We start from the raw sequence: 16,430 nt of genomic DNA, 5'->3' as shown, positions 1-16,430 counted from the left end.
GTATAAGATGTCAAACTGTAGTTTTTATGACGACTTAAAACTTTTCTAGCTTTTAAAAACGGCAGTTACGTACCTTATATGTGGCATATCTTAATGTCAGGAACGTCTTACTTCTAACAGTAACGGAGATTACAAAATGTGTACATTTAAATGAGAACGAGCGTTCAGTGAGAACCTCACTTTAGACATGGACCAAAATTAGTCCGAGATTGTTCCGTCAATGGCAATGTAGACCTTCTGTTCACTGATTGAATTCCTGGTAAAAATCTTCAGAATTTTATATATTAGAAGAATGGGATCAGCCCCAACTATAGAGGCTTTAGTGTTGCCAAAAAGAGATCGATTTTTTGTGGAATTTCTTTGTCGTATATGTATATATGATTTAGAATTATGAGTTAGAATCTGATTACATATAATTATATGTAATAATCTATTTGAAATGGGTTAAGCTATGGACCAACATCAGAGAGTAATTCAGTGCAGTAGACTTCTCAAAGGGTTCTCTTAGAGTTCATTAAAAGTTCCTGACTCTGGCTAATAAAAGTTATATGCCATTGAATTACATCCCATTATGATAGGGACAGTAACAGAAATCGTTTCAGAACTAGAACAAAAGTTGAATTAGTTAACTCTTTGTGTTGTATAGCTATAGTAAATGTATCTATGCTATTTTGGAATGAATTTGATAATCTATATGATGTTCATAGTGCTGTATCAATAACTGACTGTAGATGTGTGTGTATATATTGAATGAAGAATATGGTTCTAGCGTAAGGAATATATTAATATATTACATAGTGACCAACATAAGATTATGTAAAATTTATGTAATGTAACAGTTTTTGATCAACAAGTAGGGTAGTCAAGCTAAAGCAGACAGATCTCCAAATTCAGTTCTTACTTTTGATGTGTTTGCATAGCTTTAAGGTGTGGATGGGTTTCAAATGTATCAAATTCAGTCTTCTATGCAGCTAGTATGCAAACTGTATCAGAACTTTCTTTTTATGTGCATCACCAATCTTTTAGAAACTCAAATCTGCCATGTATTGATAGTTCAGTAGCAAACCATAGCATTTACAAGTGCATTTTCTTTGCAGTGTTTAGAAGTTATACAACGTACAATGGATTGTACAGGAAGGGGATGTGTTAATGGAATAAAAAATGCACTTCCCAACAGATTGAAGAAAGGAAAAAAAACCCTCAACTTTGCAATTGCACTATACCCTACCTCCAATCTTTATTGATCCAATCATAATTTGTAGGTTGTGACTATATGTGGTGGTTTTGCTTGTTGCAAATCAGGGTTTCATCTAGTATTAATTAACCTTCTCCCTGCTGCCTAACTCTGTAACCAATAGACCATGGGGTCCTAAAACAGCTACTTCAGTGTGCTAAAGGTTAAACATACATGTATGTGTTGCAGTTCACATTTTTCACCTATTCATGTTAACTCTAAGAATTCATTAAAGTACTAATGTGTGTGAAATGGGAACAGGGTAGAAAATAAAGTTGTCTTGTTGCAAACATTTGTTCGTCCCTTCATGAAGCCCACTGACGCCCAAGTAAATGAGGTTCTCAACACATTATTTGAATCTTGATATTTTATTGGATATCATACTAATTATATTTACAAGACATCAATAATTCTGTCCAATATTACACAATGAGGCACTTCTAATATAAGGAAGTTGCTTTGATTCTGGTGAAATAAATACATGTACTTAAAATGGAAAAAATATGAATGAAGCAATATCAACATATTTTCCTTTTTGCTCAAGACAAAAGTTTCGTTTTGCTTGTTCTCCCATATTCATACATGTATTTCAATACCCTCTCCAATTTTTACCATCTAGCATTTGATCATATAACTTTAGGTACAGTCAATAGAGACTATCATTCCTTCATACATGTGTACCATCATTCACAATTGTTGCTAATTGTGCATTATACAGACATATATCTTCTTTTGAACTTTGCAACATCACTTGGTCTGGATCAAAGATGACACTTCTCTGTGCACATATGCCACCTAGCATTTGGCAGACAAACTGCAGGACACTACCAACTGAATTTGTAGGTTGTTGGGAAGAGTTTCTGGTGAATGTATTTTCCCCTGGTCTGGTCGGTTTTCAACACACCAAACTCAAAGTATGGCACCTGGAAAATAAGAATCATTAGTATGTTAGATTCTACCACACAGTGACAAAAATTAGGACTTTTTGAAATATAAAATCTAATTCCCGATTCAGAATAGCCACAATGCATAATACATGTCTCATATGGTTTAGTTTGAATTTGGCAATGTAAAAACGTACAATCACATGGAAAATGACTAATACGCTAAGGCATAAGCTATATGATTGTCATAATCAAAATTGTAGGCATACTGTGACCCGATTTTGGTTGCAACTTATTATGAATACATATTTTTTGTCTATAGTGTAGAGTTCAAATAATAACCAACGTAACTACTCTAACCTCTCAAATAGAAGTACCCCCTGGAATAGAAGTACCCCCCGGACAAATCTTCAAAATGTAATATAAGTACCCCCTGGAATAAAAGTACCCCCCGGAAAATTGCAAAAATCGACAGTCGAGGCTAGGTAAACTGTGTCCATACATGTACAACTGTCACTGTCAGAGGGAAATAAGATAATAAGCAGGTAGGTAACTTATATTTAGTCAATTATGCCATACCTATTAAGTATATAGATATTGAACAGAATAACTGTCCATAGCTTGTTCAAATCATGATGATCTTCCTCGCCTCTTCGTAAAATATAATAGTAATATTGAAAAATTGGGCATAGGTTCCCCGCTATGACCCCTAACCGGGGGCCACGGTGCTTTCAAATTCAACAAGTGAAAATGTACATGACACATGCATTTTCTACTTGGAACTTGAAGCAAGTGATCAAAGAAAATTGTTATATCATTTCATTATGACTGACAATCAGTGACATATAACAAAAATCATCAGAGTACTTAAGTTGAATGTACCTGATCATATTTTCTAAAGACATCAACCACACAAAAAAAAACACAAATATGAACACAGTCCTTCCACAAAAGAAATATGTCTATAAACTTTTGCTCCATAGCGTCGAAAACAAAGTGAGACGCTCGGATTTCGAGTTCCCGCGGTAAATCCCACAATATTGAACAGAGATCGACTGTAAAAGTAGCTCAACGTCACAGACCGCACATACTAAGAAGTTACCCATTACGTGTTGACACTAGAAACCCGCGATGAACCGCCTACATTGGGAAAATCTTACGATTATTTAAAAAAATGAACCCTCTGAAAATAAATCTGTGTGTCAATCGTTGCCCAAAAAATATAATATTTCCATGCGTTTACGGTATCATTTTAAAGATCGGTATCCGCACTACGCAATATGCTGCTAGTTTTACTGTCGCCATGCCTGAGAGTGGCGGACATGTTTCGCAATTTCTCGCTGTTGTTTACCGAATCATATCGGACATATTTCTGCCGTTTTAGAGATTTTGTGGCCTCAAAACACATATCACAAGGGAAGTTAAGTTATGATTGTTGTTTTAACGTGTTACATGTCTTCTGCGAACAAATAATTCTTCCGCCGCGCTGCCGATACTACGGATAGAGTGGTCAGGAAATTATTATTCCCCGTGCAGCCGTGCACCCTACTCCACACGTTTTTGATCAGCGTGCTTTGGTTTACGATATAAACAGAGACTATCAAAGTTATTTATATGAAAATTGTATTTTAAAATGTCAATGTCGCGTCTTTTTTCCGGTTTACTTTGTAGCGTCATAGCGATATCGACCGATATGTTACGAGTGCCGCCAGGATACTTTTCACAAGGCCGTCAAAGCGGCGAGAAAATCAACGCCGGTAGGCCGAAAAATAGCGAATTACGAGCAAAAATCCGGGGAAATATGGGCAGATAAACCTTAACTTACGATTTTAGAGGGATTCCTGGTTTGCAAAGCCTCAATTTTTCAAAAAATAATAAACGTACCGTCTAGAATAAGAACGTACCGGGTGGAACTATAGGCGAAAAAAAATAAACGTACCGGTACGTTTATTTGAGAGGTGAGAGTAGTATGTTTAAAAAAAATAATATGGCATTTGGTAAGACTTACGCAGGAGAGTATATCAGGGCTGTCTCTAGCTTTAATTTCTTCTCCGTCCCACTTATAGTTTGGAAGCCCATGTTGTGAACTTTCGTTGCTAAATCTGTCATTTCAAGCTAATGGTAATTAGTGGTGCGGATCGGTCCGGCCGGACCGGTTCCGGACTTGTAAAACGTTTAGGTTCAAGTCCAAAAAAACCTAAACGTCTGGAAACAAGTCCGGACTTGAAAAAAAATTCTCTCACTCATACACTCCTTTTTGTTTTAAACCATCTTAAACCTTCCTTAAATCGTGAAATTTGCACTAGAAAAATATTAAAACATTGCTGTTTTTGTGTTTATAACTGAACTTTTGTGTTAATTACTGACTGTATATAATTCCGTATATATAGTTTTAAAATTACATGTAAAATATCTGCCAAAAGAATATGCAATTTTACATGTAACACGAAAAAATATTCCAAAATTATTGTTCAGGTCTGGACTTTCAAGTCCGGACCTGAACCTAAACCTCTGGACTCGAGTCCAAACCTAAACCTAAACTCGGGTTTAGATCCACACCACTAATGGTAATACATTCTCATCAATTCTACTTAAACTATGTCATTAAAGGCATCTAGAGCATTTTATGAGGCTTGAAACTTGAATAAAAAAAATCCAATTTCTAGTCATTGCGACACATGATAAGTTTCAATAACACTTTACCATTACACATCGACATTAAAGGAGCAAAGATACGATGTCGTTGTGTGGTGAGAACTGATAGAAAATCCAAGCCCTAATAGACTGATCTTGACTGTCAATCACAATTTGCGGTTTGACCAATGAGAGAGTGACTGCATGTCCGTCAAATATTTGCATTTTTATGTTTTGATTTTGCATTTCTATGTTTTAACGGAGGTGGGCGGGGCTATGGTATCGGCCTATTTACAATAGGCGCGTGAAACTAAAAGATCACCATCTTTGTGTATCTTATTTTTGTGCCGCTTTTGAGCACTTTTGATAAAAATCTGCACACAAATGTGGTAAACAGTGGCATTAAATAAAGATTACAGCAACTAGAATATTTCCTGTTTTCAAGCCTCATAAAATGCTCTGGGTGCCTTTCAGTTCAATTTTTTGGAAAGAATGGGTGATTTTTTTCTGTCCCAACCATCAAATTTCCGTCCTAGGATGGAGGGACTGGTTCTGGAGACAGCCCTGCAGTATACACATTTACTCTCACCTGTCAAATAGAAGTACCCCCTGGAATAAAAGCACCCCCGGAAAATCTTCAAAATCTAATAAAAGTACCCCCTTGAATAAAAGTACCCCCCGGAAAATTACCAAATTGACAGGTAAACTGTGTTCACATGACTGTCTGAGGGAAAGAAGATAATAAGCAGGTACATTGTACTTAGTCTAGTATTTATTCAATTATGCCTGAGGACCATACCTATTGCAAGATATTGAACAGAATAACTGTCATATCTTGTTTAAATGATCTTCCTTGCCACAAAACATATAGTAATGTTGAAAAATTGGGCATAGGTTCCCGCTATGACCCCTATAATAATAAACATATCGTCTAAAATAAGAAAGTACCGGGCGGATTTTGAGGTGAAAAAAAGTAAACGTACTGGTACGTTTATTTGAGAGGTGAGATTATGTGTTTGGTACGATGTATATGTAAGCCACCTGTACACCCACCTGTACCACCTGATACCCCAGCAGTTTCAGGTGCCGCATCTTCATCACCTGTCTGCCCAGCAGGTGGTGGGTGCCCGTACAGAAGTGGTGGGGGAAAAGGGCACATACCACAATTCTAGAAAAAAAAATCAAAATTATATTAATTTTTTCGGGGCCTGTAAACGAGGAAATACATGATGACAGCATATACCGCAATACTAAAACTATTATTGGAAAAGGAGGAAAATGCCATTTTATATTATCAAATAATACACATTAATACATGTATCAAGTTCACAGACAACCAGATGATCAATGCTGTTTGATAAAGAACAAATTGACATAAGAAGTCTTCAAAAACCTCTAGATGAGAGCCTGAGAGAGAAGAGAGAGAGACAAGGAGAGAGTGAGAGAGAGAGAGAGAGAGACAAGGAGAGAGTGAGAGAGAGAGGGAGAGAGAGAGGGAGAGAGAGAGAGAGAAGGAGAGAGTGACAAAGAGAGAGACAAGGAGAGAGAGAGAGGGAGAGAGAGAGAGAGAAGGAGAGAGAGAGAGACAAGGAGAGAGTGAGAGAGAGAGTGAGAGAGGGAGAGAGAGAGAGGGAGAGAGAGGGAGAGAGAGAGAGAGAGAGAGAGAGAGAGAGGGGGAGAGGACTCTTGTATTTAGTGGCTACCTTTTTTCCACAGCTTCCTCCGTCTCGTTCAAATATCCATTGTTATATGACAGCACATGCCCCTCCTTGTCTAGCTGGACTTCAAAATCTGAAGAATAAAAAACAAAAGTAAAGGTTTAGGAAATATCATATCAGTCATATTCTATCATGTTGTGTTTTTAAATCATATTTATTGCTTTGCTCGTGATATGTAGGGCCTAAGTCTATGCAATACATGAATTCCTAAGTGTGCTGTAATGTCCAATGTGTGGGTCACGACACCAGCAAAAGCTGCCTGTGTCACACGTGTATTGTATTATCTCAATCCCAATCAAGTAAAGTCAAAGTCAAGTCCTTAATCATATAACATCATACAATAGTACAAGAATAAATATAAAATATTGAATGAAAAATGTCTTATTGTTTACTTAATAATAATTTTTTTGTAGAGGAAACCAAGTTTTGAGTCTATTAGCCTAACAAATAATGCATGAATAACTGTTTTTTTTATTGAATAAAATGGCAGCCTCTGTCTCACCAGCGATATAGCCAGAAGGTAGCATCACGTTGTGGCGCAGATACTGCCTCCCTCCCAGCACGTTGGTGAGTGACTGTTGAAGTATGTACATGGTCGGGTGTTCAAAGAACCTGGGGGTTGGCACCTGGGGGTCTAAGGGCTGACTGAACTTTTTCCTGCAGAGTTGAAAAATTGTGATAGTTGTATTGTCTTGCACAAGTTGTAATGAAAATCTTAACTACTTGGAAGACAAAAGGAAAGGAGAAAGAAAAGAGAACTATACTTAAACTTGTAAATTCTTAAACAAATTCTAAAAAAAAAGAATTTTAGAAGTGTTTATCTTTACATAAAGTTTTACTAAAACATCAACACCTTGTAACAAGTGCATGTAAACCTTTTTCTTCATCTACTATCATTTCCTCCTTGACATACTACGAGAAGTTTTATTACAAGTTCATGCCCGTGGGCTAATTGTAAATACATTGTAGAAACATGGGGAAAAACATACATGTGTCAGTGAACTGTGACTGGCTTTGTTGTAACAATAGGCTACTAATACTAAATACGACTGTTGTCTATATCTAGACAAGCTGGGTTAGACTTCTTTTTTTGAGGCGATGGAAGACAAAAGTCCCACTTTTTCTAGAATTTGTGGGTTCTGTGATTTTCATACTAGAAAATCAGGGAGACCTTTTATAAAGTACAACTGATAAAAGATTACATACTAGATGTTTTCAGAGCAGACCAAAAAGTTTTACTTGATTGACAGGAAATTTTGTTTACAGGCACTTTTGACAAAACAAAGAGGATAAAAAGAATAACATACATGAGTCTCTGTGTTTGAAACTGCGGACATTCCAACTCCACAGCCAGCATCAGTTGCGTGAGCTTCTTATGGATCTCCTTGTCCATTGTTCCAGACACTCCTAGAATGACATATACAACAACACAAGATATATAACACCGATTCAGATGCAACATTTAGATCAATGTTACTGTGACTGAAACGTGTAAAAGCTTGAACAATGTAAATAGAGTATTGTACATTTATCAAAATGGATCTGGACAAAAACAAGTCAAGACATACGTATACATTTTTTGAAGTTGAAATACACTGTCAGTTTAAAGAAAGAGAAGACATTTGTACTAGACAAGTATAGTTAAATTCAAGTTTTCCCCCAGCCCTCTATCAAAGATCCAATGAATTAAATTGGTTCAGCCTTTATGATTATAGTTATATTAAAATCAGGGATAAATTAGAATGATCTTGGAGAGGAGAGGTGTATGTGAAATAGTTGACCCTCCTTAGCTTTGTAACTATTTTACTTGCTGTTCAAATGAAGCTATTATTTTTTGGGACCAAGGTATTTTTCCATCTTTTATCTTGTCAAATTGTACCAGCAGCTTTTATTTTACTAACTCTAACCCTTTTCCTTTAACACCACTGCCGTCTCCCATTTTAACCATTTCTGGACTACACCCTTTTCTTACATACCTTCTAGCTGCATCTCAGCATAAGGACTGCACACTCTATTCACAAAGTTCAATGGAACTCTCCCAACACAGGCAAAGGAGTACAACATGTTCACCATCATCTCCAATGGAAACAGGTGAAAACGGGCCATCAACAATTCCTCCACTTTCTCTAAAAACCTGTACGCATTTGGCGGGAGATAGTTCATCTGTCCATAGGGTACAATCTGGCTGGCGATTTCTTCTGGTGAGAAACTTTCCACGTTGTAGACAAAGCTTTCAGCAACGGCATCGAAAATTGGCTTGGAGAGAACCCGTTTGGCTGAGAAGTAGTCCATGACTTTGGAGACCGCTGAAGGATGCATTGTGAACACTCTTTTTGGAACACACTGTTCGAGTGCCTTTGTTAGAGACCAGTCATGGTGTCCGAATTGGATGTATGCGTCAAGAACGTCGCAGAGTTCTGCATCTGTATATCGTGGTACATACTTATACGCGAATCTTGCAAGGCGTAGGAAGACAGAGAGAGAGTTCACGTTTCCCTGAAGTCGTGTAAGAGATTTAGCGACTGCACTTAAGTCGTGGGGGGATAGCCTGGGCGTCACAGACATTGTCTTTTGCACCAGCTTACTTCTCAACTCATTAGGCACACGTGGTAGTGCTTCCAAAAAGCCGTACAATCCTGCAATGTTCTTGTCGTCTACTTCTTCCCATTTCTCTGCTACGTCTTCAGCAATTTCTTCAAGAATAGGGAGGTCTTGCTGAATGTGTCCAAGGAACTTGCCTACTTGGATAAGCTCTGAAATATCGAACTCTCCCCTTGTAACTCTCAAGGTACACTCCGCAAGGAGTGCACTCTGTAGGTAGTCCGCCGCACTCATACTGAACATGTTTGCACTTTCTAAGGAAAGTATGAGAGCAGAAGTTGACAGATGGCCAGCGTTGTTGACTATCTTCCTACAGAGACCTTTAAAGAAGTCTTGACTGAGCAGAGTCCTATTTTGGGAACTTTTTTGCATCTCAAGTTTGGTGATTGTGTACAGAGCAATAACTGTTGCTTCTAGGGATAGACCACCTTTCAAATCAGCATTCTGAAGCAGTTTTTGAACTTGCTTTACAGTACTGCAACTTTCAAACTTATGTTTTAAGTAAAGTCTGTCTCCTTTGTTTTTGGCAACTGTTTCTTCTGATACTTTTATATCTGGTAGCAAAACGACAGTGATCTTGCTAGATCTTTTGCCTCCCGTGCTTAGAGCTGCGGACGGTATGGTCGTGGCATCTAGGACGGTTGCATCTCTCGTTAACTGTGCACGACTCTTTGTAACAAAACAAGAGGCCTGGCAGAGGTGTTGTAACGATTTTGGAGAGTTATGGGAGAGTCTGGTACCACAGGTTACGCAAGTCAACAGTCTGGATGCCATTGTCGTATGTTGTGCAAGTTTGCCAAACTTGGAAAGTCTCAAGAGGACGGGATGACTTCCCTCTTTCTCCTCTTTGAAGATCAGTTGGGCTCTAGATAATGGTGATAAGGGGAAAATTACATGTAACTTCATTTTGTTCTCGTAAACTTAAATAGCTTAGGTAATAACAACATTGCAGAGTTCTCGCCAGGCCTTTTCAGCATAGGGACCCCCTATGCTGTGATTTGGACCCACTATGCTGTGATCTGGACCCCTATGCTGTGTTTCAACCAGCATAGGGGTGTTTCTTTCTGGGAGAACCTTGTGACCCTTCATAAATCTTATAAAAAGTTCATATTTGACTCTAGAATAAGGCTGAGATAGAGGAAACACTTTACTTCACCAAATTTATCCCTCAAGATGGAGAAAATAGTGCCTCATTGGGTTATCAATTTAAAGATTTTTCACGGGAGCATGCCAGACTCCCCTCTCTTGTCATGTGTTCGGCACACTGTGCATGACTTGCGTTGCATAAAGTTGGCCTCCTTTACCTGACCCCTATGCTGTGAAAAGATTCTGGTGAGAACACTGCATAAATTGTGTACGTGTACAAAAATATGTCATGTTATGAAAACATGCTAGTATGTCTTCAACGACTTCACTTACAATTCTTTATATCAAACTCACATATTGTGAATACAGATTGATTAACATTGACTAGTTGCACGACTAGACTGTATAAATGTACACTGACGACAAAAATTATTTTTTATAACACGTTGGCTTGTTGTTTACTTTCTTGCCCCCCCTACCTTTTCCCTAGAAATCTTTCCGTAGTAAATTTTGAAGCGTCACAAGCACAAATACAATATTACGGATGGTCAAACTTTAAGAACAAGAAAATCGCAAACATTGAAACATTTAAGATGTACATACAAGGGAGAGGGAAAGCCGTGTACGTACCTGAGTTACGGCGTCACAAAAAATATCGTTTCGTAACTCTTTTCATAACATGGTAACTTGACCCCGAACAACCTATGACCCTTGACCTAAAGCAATCTCGCGAATTTTTTTTAAGTACTTTACCTAACAATTTATCTCTATTGGCTAAAACTTTTAATGATATCATATTAAAAGATTTGTTGTTTTTGTATTTCAAAATTATTTTTATATAAAAAAAAAATTAGATAAAGTCGACCCGGAAACAGTTGTTTACATCCGGTGACCGAAGATACGCCGGCTAGTGAGTGAGACAGTAGTACACACACATTTCACCATATTCTCTGAGTCAAATTAAGCTTTTCCCTCATATTTTTCTGTCAGAACCAGTCACCAAGAAGTGCGGCAACACAATGTTGATGAGTTTTGGTGAGGTTTTAACGGTATTTGCGCTATTTTTGGCGTTTTGTTCGGCAAAGAGAGATGCTGAGTTGTACTGTGGAGGTAGGTACTCAGTAGAGTAACACATGTCAAACGCTCATTGGCTACAAGCGTCTAAGACACCTGTCTTAATAAAAGTTCCTCCTTTCTTTGATAATGTCTTAGATATTAAAAAAATAGCAGTAGTTACAGGTTAGCCATAACAAAAACCATCACCTTTTGTGGACTAGCGGTCTTGGTTATTATGTAGTTTTATGATTATTTGATTTTCTTGAAAAAAGAAAAAAAAAAGCCTGTTTTGTTTTTGTTCCCGTCCAAGGGTGCCGCCATGTTTGTTATGCGCCATGCAGTACTTTCTTGTTTTGTCCGATATGCAAAAAGTTTTTACTCTGAATTTATGGTAACAAACAAGTGTTTGTTTTCTTTGTAACCTGTTTGCTGTGTGTATCTAATAACTGTGTTTGCAATATAGAAATGTAAACAAATGTGATAGAAGCATTTATTTATGTTTGAGTATATGAATGTTTTTTTTTTTCCAATATGCAGCTTGCCATGTACTAGTAGATGAGATAGACTATGCTATCAAACAGATCGACCCCAGGAAAACTATCCAGGTCGGGAGTTTCAGGGTGGATCCAAAAGGTGACCAGAAAACATGGGAGGCAAGTTTGTTTGTTTTTTTGTTGTTTTTTTGGGGTCTCTTTTAGCGAATGTATGGATGTCACTCATCTCATTTGAGTCCTGTAACAATACTACTTCCATAGATCTGCCTTTGCTAAAAACACCATGCAGCTTACAAGAATGGATACAAATGTTACAATTTGCAATGTCAATGACATTACTATTAAATGACAGTATGACAATATAACAAAGAAGTGCCAGAGAGGTTAAAATTCCATATTATATCTTGTATTCCATATTATATCTTATAATGTAAGAAAAGGGTGTTTGCACAAATGCAAACATATAGATTTATAGACATAGCTTTTCCAGGTTCAAACGACCAATATATAGTAGCAGATTGTCAGGCATTTATGTCACATGCAGACACACAACATATTTTGTATGTTCTGTGTTCTGATAAACATGTATGGTTACATGTATATGTATTCAATTTGTATTCACTTCTATGCAAAGCACAGAACTTGAGTTGGAAACATCACCCAACTATTCAGACCATTTACGGTTCTCTACCATGGGTGTCACACAGACTCAGACAGAGAAGGGTCCAGTTTGCTGGTCACTGCCTTCGGGCAAGTGAGGAGATTATCTCCTCACTCATTCTGTGGAGGCCCCGGGGAAAAACACGATACAGAAAGCTGACTTTCCCTGGGGCTTTATCTAGAGACACCTCAATTCACCTGGAAGACCTTAGTGCGGTCATGGCAGATAGACTGGTGTGGTCGGAAGTTGTGCATGGACTTGCCCGGTCCCCCCGGGGGTCGACCGATGATGATGATGATGATTCAATTTGTTGCAGATCCCCTATGCGCGATCAGAGGTGTACCTAACCGAACTTGTGGAGACTGTTTGTGAACGTATGAACCAGTACGCACAGAGCACCAACCCACAGACACAGAAGAAGACCTATGTCAGGACCAGCTCCAGAAATGGAGAAACTCTTTCCCTCTCCAACATCTCCATGAACCAAGACATCAGCAAGGCTCTCAGGTTTGCAGTAAGTGTCCATCTTTTTTTTTGTTATATTTTTTATTGATTTTCTTATAACAAGCAGAAAAACAACAGAAAACAAAAATGTATGGCATATATGTCAAATAAACCGTCGCAAAATAACATCATAATCTCTACAATACCCTATAAATTAAATCAACAATAATACACAAATATTTATCTCAACATAACTTTTGAATCAAAACAGAATTAAGGAGGTAACAAGTTACTTTCAAAACATAACAGTGATTATTGGAACAGATTCAATCAAATAAAGATAACATTGATCCTTAATCAAATCAAATATTTCCTAAGAAAAACCATAACAATTAAGGTGTCCATCTTTAAAAAAAAATTCCAAGCAGTAGGATTTAAGAAAAAAAAATTGTATTATTTCTTGATCGCAAATGTGCTAGATGTTGGCACATCGGCTACCAAATCCATAGCATGTTTTTGGCACACTTTTAGACACAAAAATAGCCAAAGAGGTTTGGTGGGAGTCACTCCGCCGTCATGGTAGGAATATTGTATAAAGTGCCTTTCCCAAGGACACAGCGTTGGGGCATGATGAGCATTGAACCCATGACCTAGTATTGGTTCTGAGTCCAACGCTCTAACTGTTGCACTGACATAGGTGTAGGATTCGTCTCAGCATTGTCTGCATTATTTGTTGTGAGGCTGCACTTTTTTTAAGCTGGTGTCTTGTGTTGAAGGGGGTTATAGCTTCTATACAGATTCTTAAAATCATGTAAAAAGTATACATTATGTATCTGTAATGGTTATTCTTTGCCTTTCATATTGGGTTGGCATTACGTTTGGGTAGTGTCATTTGTTTCCGTGTAAAAGGGGATTGCTGATATTGCATTATCTGACAATCTATCCATCAATCGATCCATCAATCAATCAATCAATCAATCAATAATCAAAGCCTTTATCTAATTTCAAATGCTTGTTCGGCCGCACAGGCCGCTTTACAACAAGGTCAAAGTGGAGGGGGAGGAGTCACATGAATAATAAAAGTTTTAATTTTGCCTTTTGTTTTATTATCCTCTCTCTTCAGTGTGAGTCCATCATTGAAGACTTTGAGGATGACATAGTCAAACTGTTCTCCAAAGAAGGACCAAAGTTGCATGAGCTGCAGAACAGTCTCTGCCTGGATACAGCAGGTAAGAAATTCCCTGTCCAAAAAGTACAGCACAGCCTAGCCAAAACAAGGCATTTTTAAACAATATGTAATTGTATTTTTAATTTGTAGAATTGTAAATGTGCTGTTATCCTATGTAGCCTGTGTTAACACAAGCTCTCGGCCGGAGGTTACTGGCCCCCATGGCGGTCACAGGACCGGCTGGCCACTAGGACCGTGATTCGTCAGGCTATTATCCTATGTATTTATGTAAGTTTGAATTAAAGATGTTTAAAAAAAGTTAAGAAATTCTCTCTTTTGGTGACTCTCCCTGGTATCAAGCCTATTACTAATAGTAAAGCAATGTGCATAAATGGCAAGAATTCCAGGAAATGAAGAGGCTTTTTTATGAATGTCCCGGCATGTATGGCATAGTTTTTCTTTTGAAGAAAAACCCTAAGATGGACAGTCCATCCCTACATGTAAGGAGGACACTGTCCTAGAAAGAGGGATAGTCACATTCCGGACGTTGCTAGACATACATGTTTATTTGTTTGTTTGTTTGTTTATTTGAAAGATTAGTGAAAGTACATGATACATACTTCACACATGTGTATTTTATATAGCGAAACTTTACACAACTGATCACTTTTCCTGGGATGTTTTGTAAGAAAAAAACACATTTTTGTATGAGTCACTGTACATATAATTATAAATAAACATGTTTGCTAATATTCCCAGCCATTCCTTGGTTATAATAATACATCTCCATTGTTAATTTCTTTGTTGTTGTTGAAAAATGATGAAGTATTGTTATTTGTATCACCTCTTTAAAAAAGGTACATTTCTGTTTCAGAGCTTTGCACTGAACCAGCAGCAGAGAAGCAAGTGACAAAACCAGGAGAAAATGCAGAAACAGCAGAAGCGGAAACAACAGAAGCCGAAACAATTGAAACTGAAGGAACAGAAACAGAATCATCAAAACCAGAGGGGAGCCAACCAGAGGCAGGAGAGATTCATGAGGATTTGTGACCACCTCTCCTTACGCATGATAATGCATCAAAAGTCATTCCACGTCAAACTCAAAGTTATTATGTATTGAATTGTCATCCAAGTGTGCTTTGTATGAACTTGATTAAACCCTATAGTTTTTAGAACATGAATTTTCAGCTGCACTTTCCAGTTTCTATTTAGGAATAATGATAATAATAGATTCATTGATCTTTCGCAGAAAATACCCCCCCCTTGTGGCACTGCATTGTTATACACACAAACACACACACACACACACACATACATACATACATACAAACATGGTTATGTATGTATGAAGTTCACACCAACACATGTCAATTTCATGTCTTATTGATTTTGAATACTCCCTTGCTTTAGTTGATAGTTTATTCTATTCCATGTGATGTTCTTGTAATGGTACAAATGTATCTTTTACTGTACAGGTTGTGAAGGAAAATGAAATAAACAAGTCGTCTTTTAGATATAATTGTCTTGGCCTTACAATGGTATCAATATATTTTTCAACTCCAGTTCGTTCACATGTTTGCTCCATAATCCATGACAGTTCTTTCTCGTAACATTCTCTCCACCTTGATCTTTGTGCAGTGCCTTTATTAACAGACAGGTGGCGCTGCATCAACATTTCCTTCCAGGTCTTGCTCAATTGCAATTTCAGTTTGCTGAATCCTGCTCCTATAATATACTGTAATTCACTTTATCTTCACGGTAGCAAAATTTCATGTTGTAAGGAAAATTGACATTTTCACTGAACTTTAACTTCACGGTGGTGGCAAGTGATCTACAGAACGGATGTGTGAAGGAATCATAACTAATAAAAATAGTTTTTTTTTTCATGGTGGTGATAAGTTAAGATAGCTGTCATTTTATATCAAATATTGGAAGAATATCAAGCATCTTGCCTGTGAGTACACATGAATATCACTCATGGAATGGTCAACATAATTTTTCTCACGGTGTGTGCGTGGGAGGGGGTAATGCATGCAAGGTATGTGTGATGATCGTTTCCCCAAGATATGAGTTATGAATTTTTCATGTACCTGTGTCCTAGTTTATCCCCATAGGCAAGAATTTTCCTTCAAAGGACAAATTGTAATCGATGGGCCCTTTTTACCAGAGTTGCATTCACCACAAGAGACACTAGAGGCTGTATGTTCCAATTACTGATCCAATTTGCACTAACCAATATCAGGAGGCCAATTAAAACGGTCCCCAGAAAGTACGAAATGGAACGAAATGAAACAACACACAATGGAATCATAGACAACAGCAAAATATTACTGATAATTTGTGACCAATGATTGAATACTAATTGAACTAAGAAGCAGTTGGAACATTCAGTTTACTGTAAGTTCCCGCGGCAAAGTTAGCCAGCTGCCGCGAACTCGAAAATTACGGAC

General features: G+C 37.6%; 2 protein-coding genes across 2 annotated transcripts; one reads left to right on the top strand and one right to left on the bottom strand.

Moving 5' to 3' along the window:
* Positions 1–1,968: 1,968 nt before the first annotated feature.
* On the bottom strand, positions 1,969–9,402 carry LOC136446019 (FAST kinase domain-containing protein 3, mitochondrial-like). Its single transcript, XM_066444286.1, has 6 exons — positions 8,447–9,402; positions 7,778–7,877; positions 6,973–7,127; positions 6,456–6,543; positions 5,806–5,920; positions 1,969–2,157 (listed from the first exon to the last, which is right to left on the bottom strand). Exons 1-6 carry the CDS (start codon positions 9,312–9,314, stop codon positions 2,059–2,061), a joined length of 1,425 nt encoding a protein of 474 aa, XP_066300383.1. The 5' UTR covers positions 9,315–9,402; the 3' UTR covers positions 1,969–2,058.
* A 1,663-nt stretch (positions 9,403–11,065) lies between these two features.
* Positions 11,066–15,159, top strand: LOC136446285 (protein canopy homolog 2-like). Its single transcript, XM_066444624.1, has 5 exons — positions 11,066–11,267; positions 11,751–11,866; positions 12,685–12,882; positions 13,936–14,041; positions 14,855–15,159. The coding sequence occupies exons 1-5, from the start codon at positions 11,177–11,179 to the stop codon at positions 15,028–15,030; spliced, it is 687 nt and encodes a 228-aa protein (XP_066300721.1). The 5' UTR covers positions 11,066–11,176; the 3' UTR covers positions 15,031–15,159.
* Positions 15,160–16,430: the final 1,271 nt, after the last annotated feature.

Source organism: Branchiostoma lanceolatum, chromosome 12 (genome assembly GCF_035083965.1).
Source record: "Branchiostoma lanceolatum isolate klBraLanc5 chromosome 12, klBraLanc5.hap2, whole genome shotgun sequence".
NCBI classification, from domain to species: domain Eukaryota; kingdom Metazoa; phylum Chordata; class Leptocardii; order Amphioxiformes; family Branchiostomatidae; genus Branchiostoma; species Branchiostoma lanceolatum.
The sequence above is the reverse complement of the archived record's forward strand: the minus strand, read 5'-3'. Positions and strand labels throughout refer to the sequence as shown.

What these genes read in the sequence shown, in the direction of transcription:
- LOC136446019 (XM_066444286.1), bottom strand. Translation starts at nt 9,314, where the DNA reads ATGTTCAGTATGAGTGCGGCGGACTACCTACAGAGTGCACTCCTTGCG. An exon ending in TGCTGAGATGCAGCTAGAAG is followed by an intron (nt 7,878 to 8,446) that starts GTATGTAAGAAA and finishes ATGTCATTCTAG; the next exon opens with GAGTGTCTGGAACAATGGAC. An exon ending in TTTCAAACACAGAGACTCAT is followed by an intron (nt 7,128 to 7,777) that starts GTATGTTATTCT and finishes TCAACTCTGCAG; the next exon opens with GAAAAAGTTCAGTCAGCCCT.
- LOC136446285 (XM_066444624.1), top strand. Translation starts at nt 11,177, where the DNA reads ATGTTGATGAGTTTTGGTGAGGTTTTAACGGTATTTGCGCTATTTTTG. An exon ending in TGCTGAGTTGTACTGTGGAG is followed by an intron (nt 11,268 to 11,750) that starts GTAGGTACTCAG and finishes TCCAATATGCAG; the next exon opens with CTTGCCATGTACTAGTAGAT. An exon ending in GCAAGGCTCTCAGGTTTGCA is followed by an intron (nt 12,883 to 13,935) that starts GTAAGTGTCCAT and finishes CTCTCTCTTCAG; the next exon opens with TGTGAGTCCATCATTGAAGA.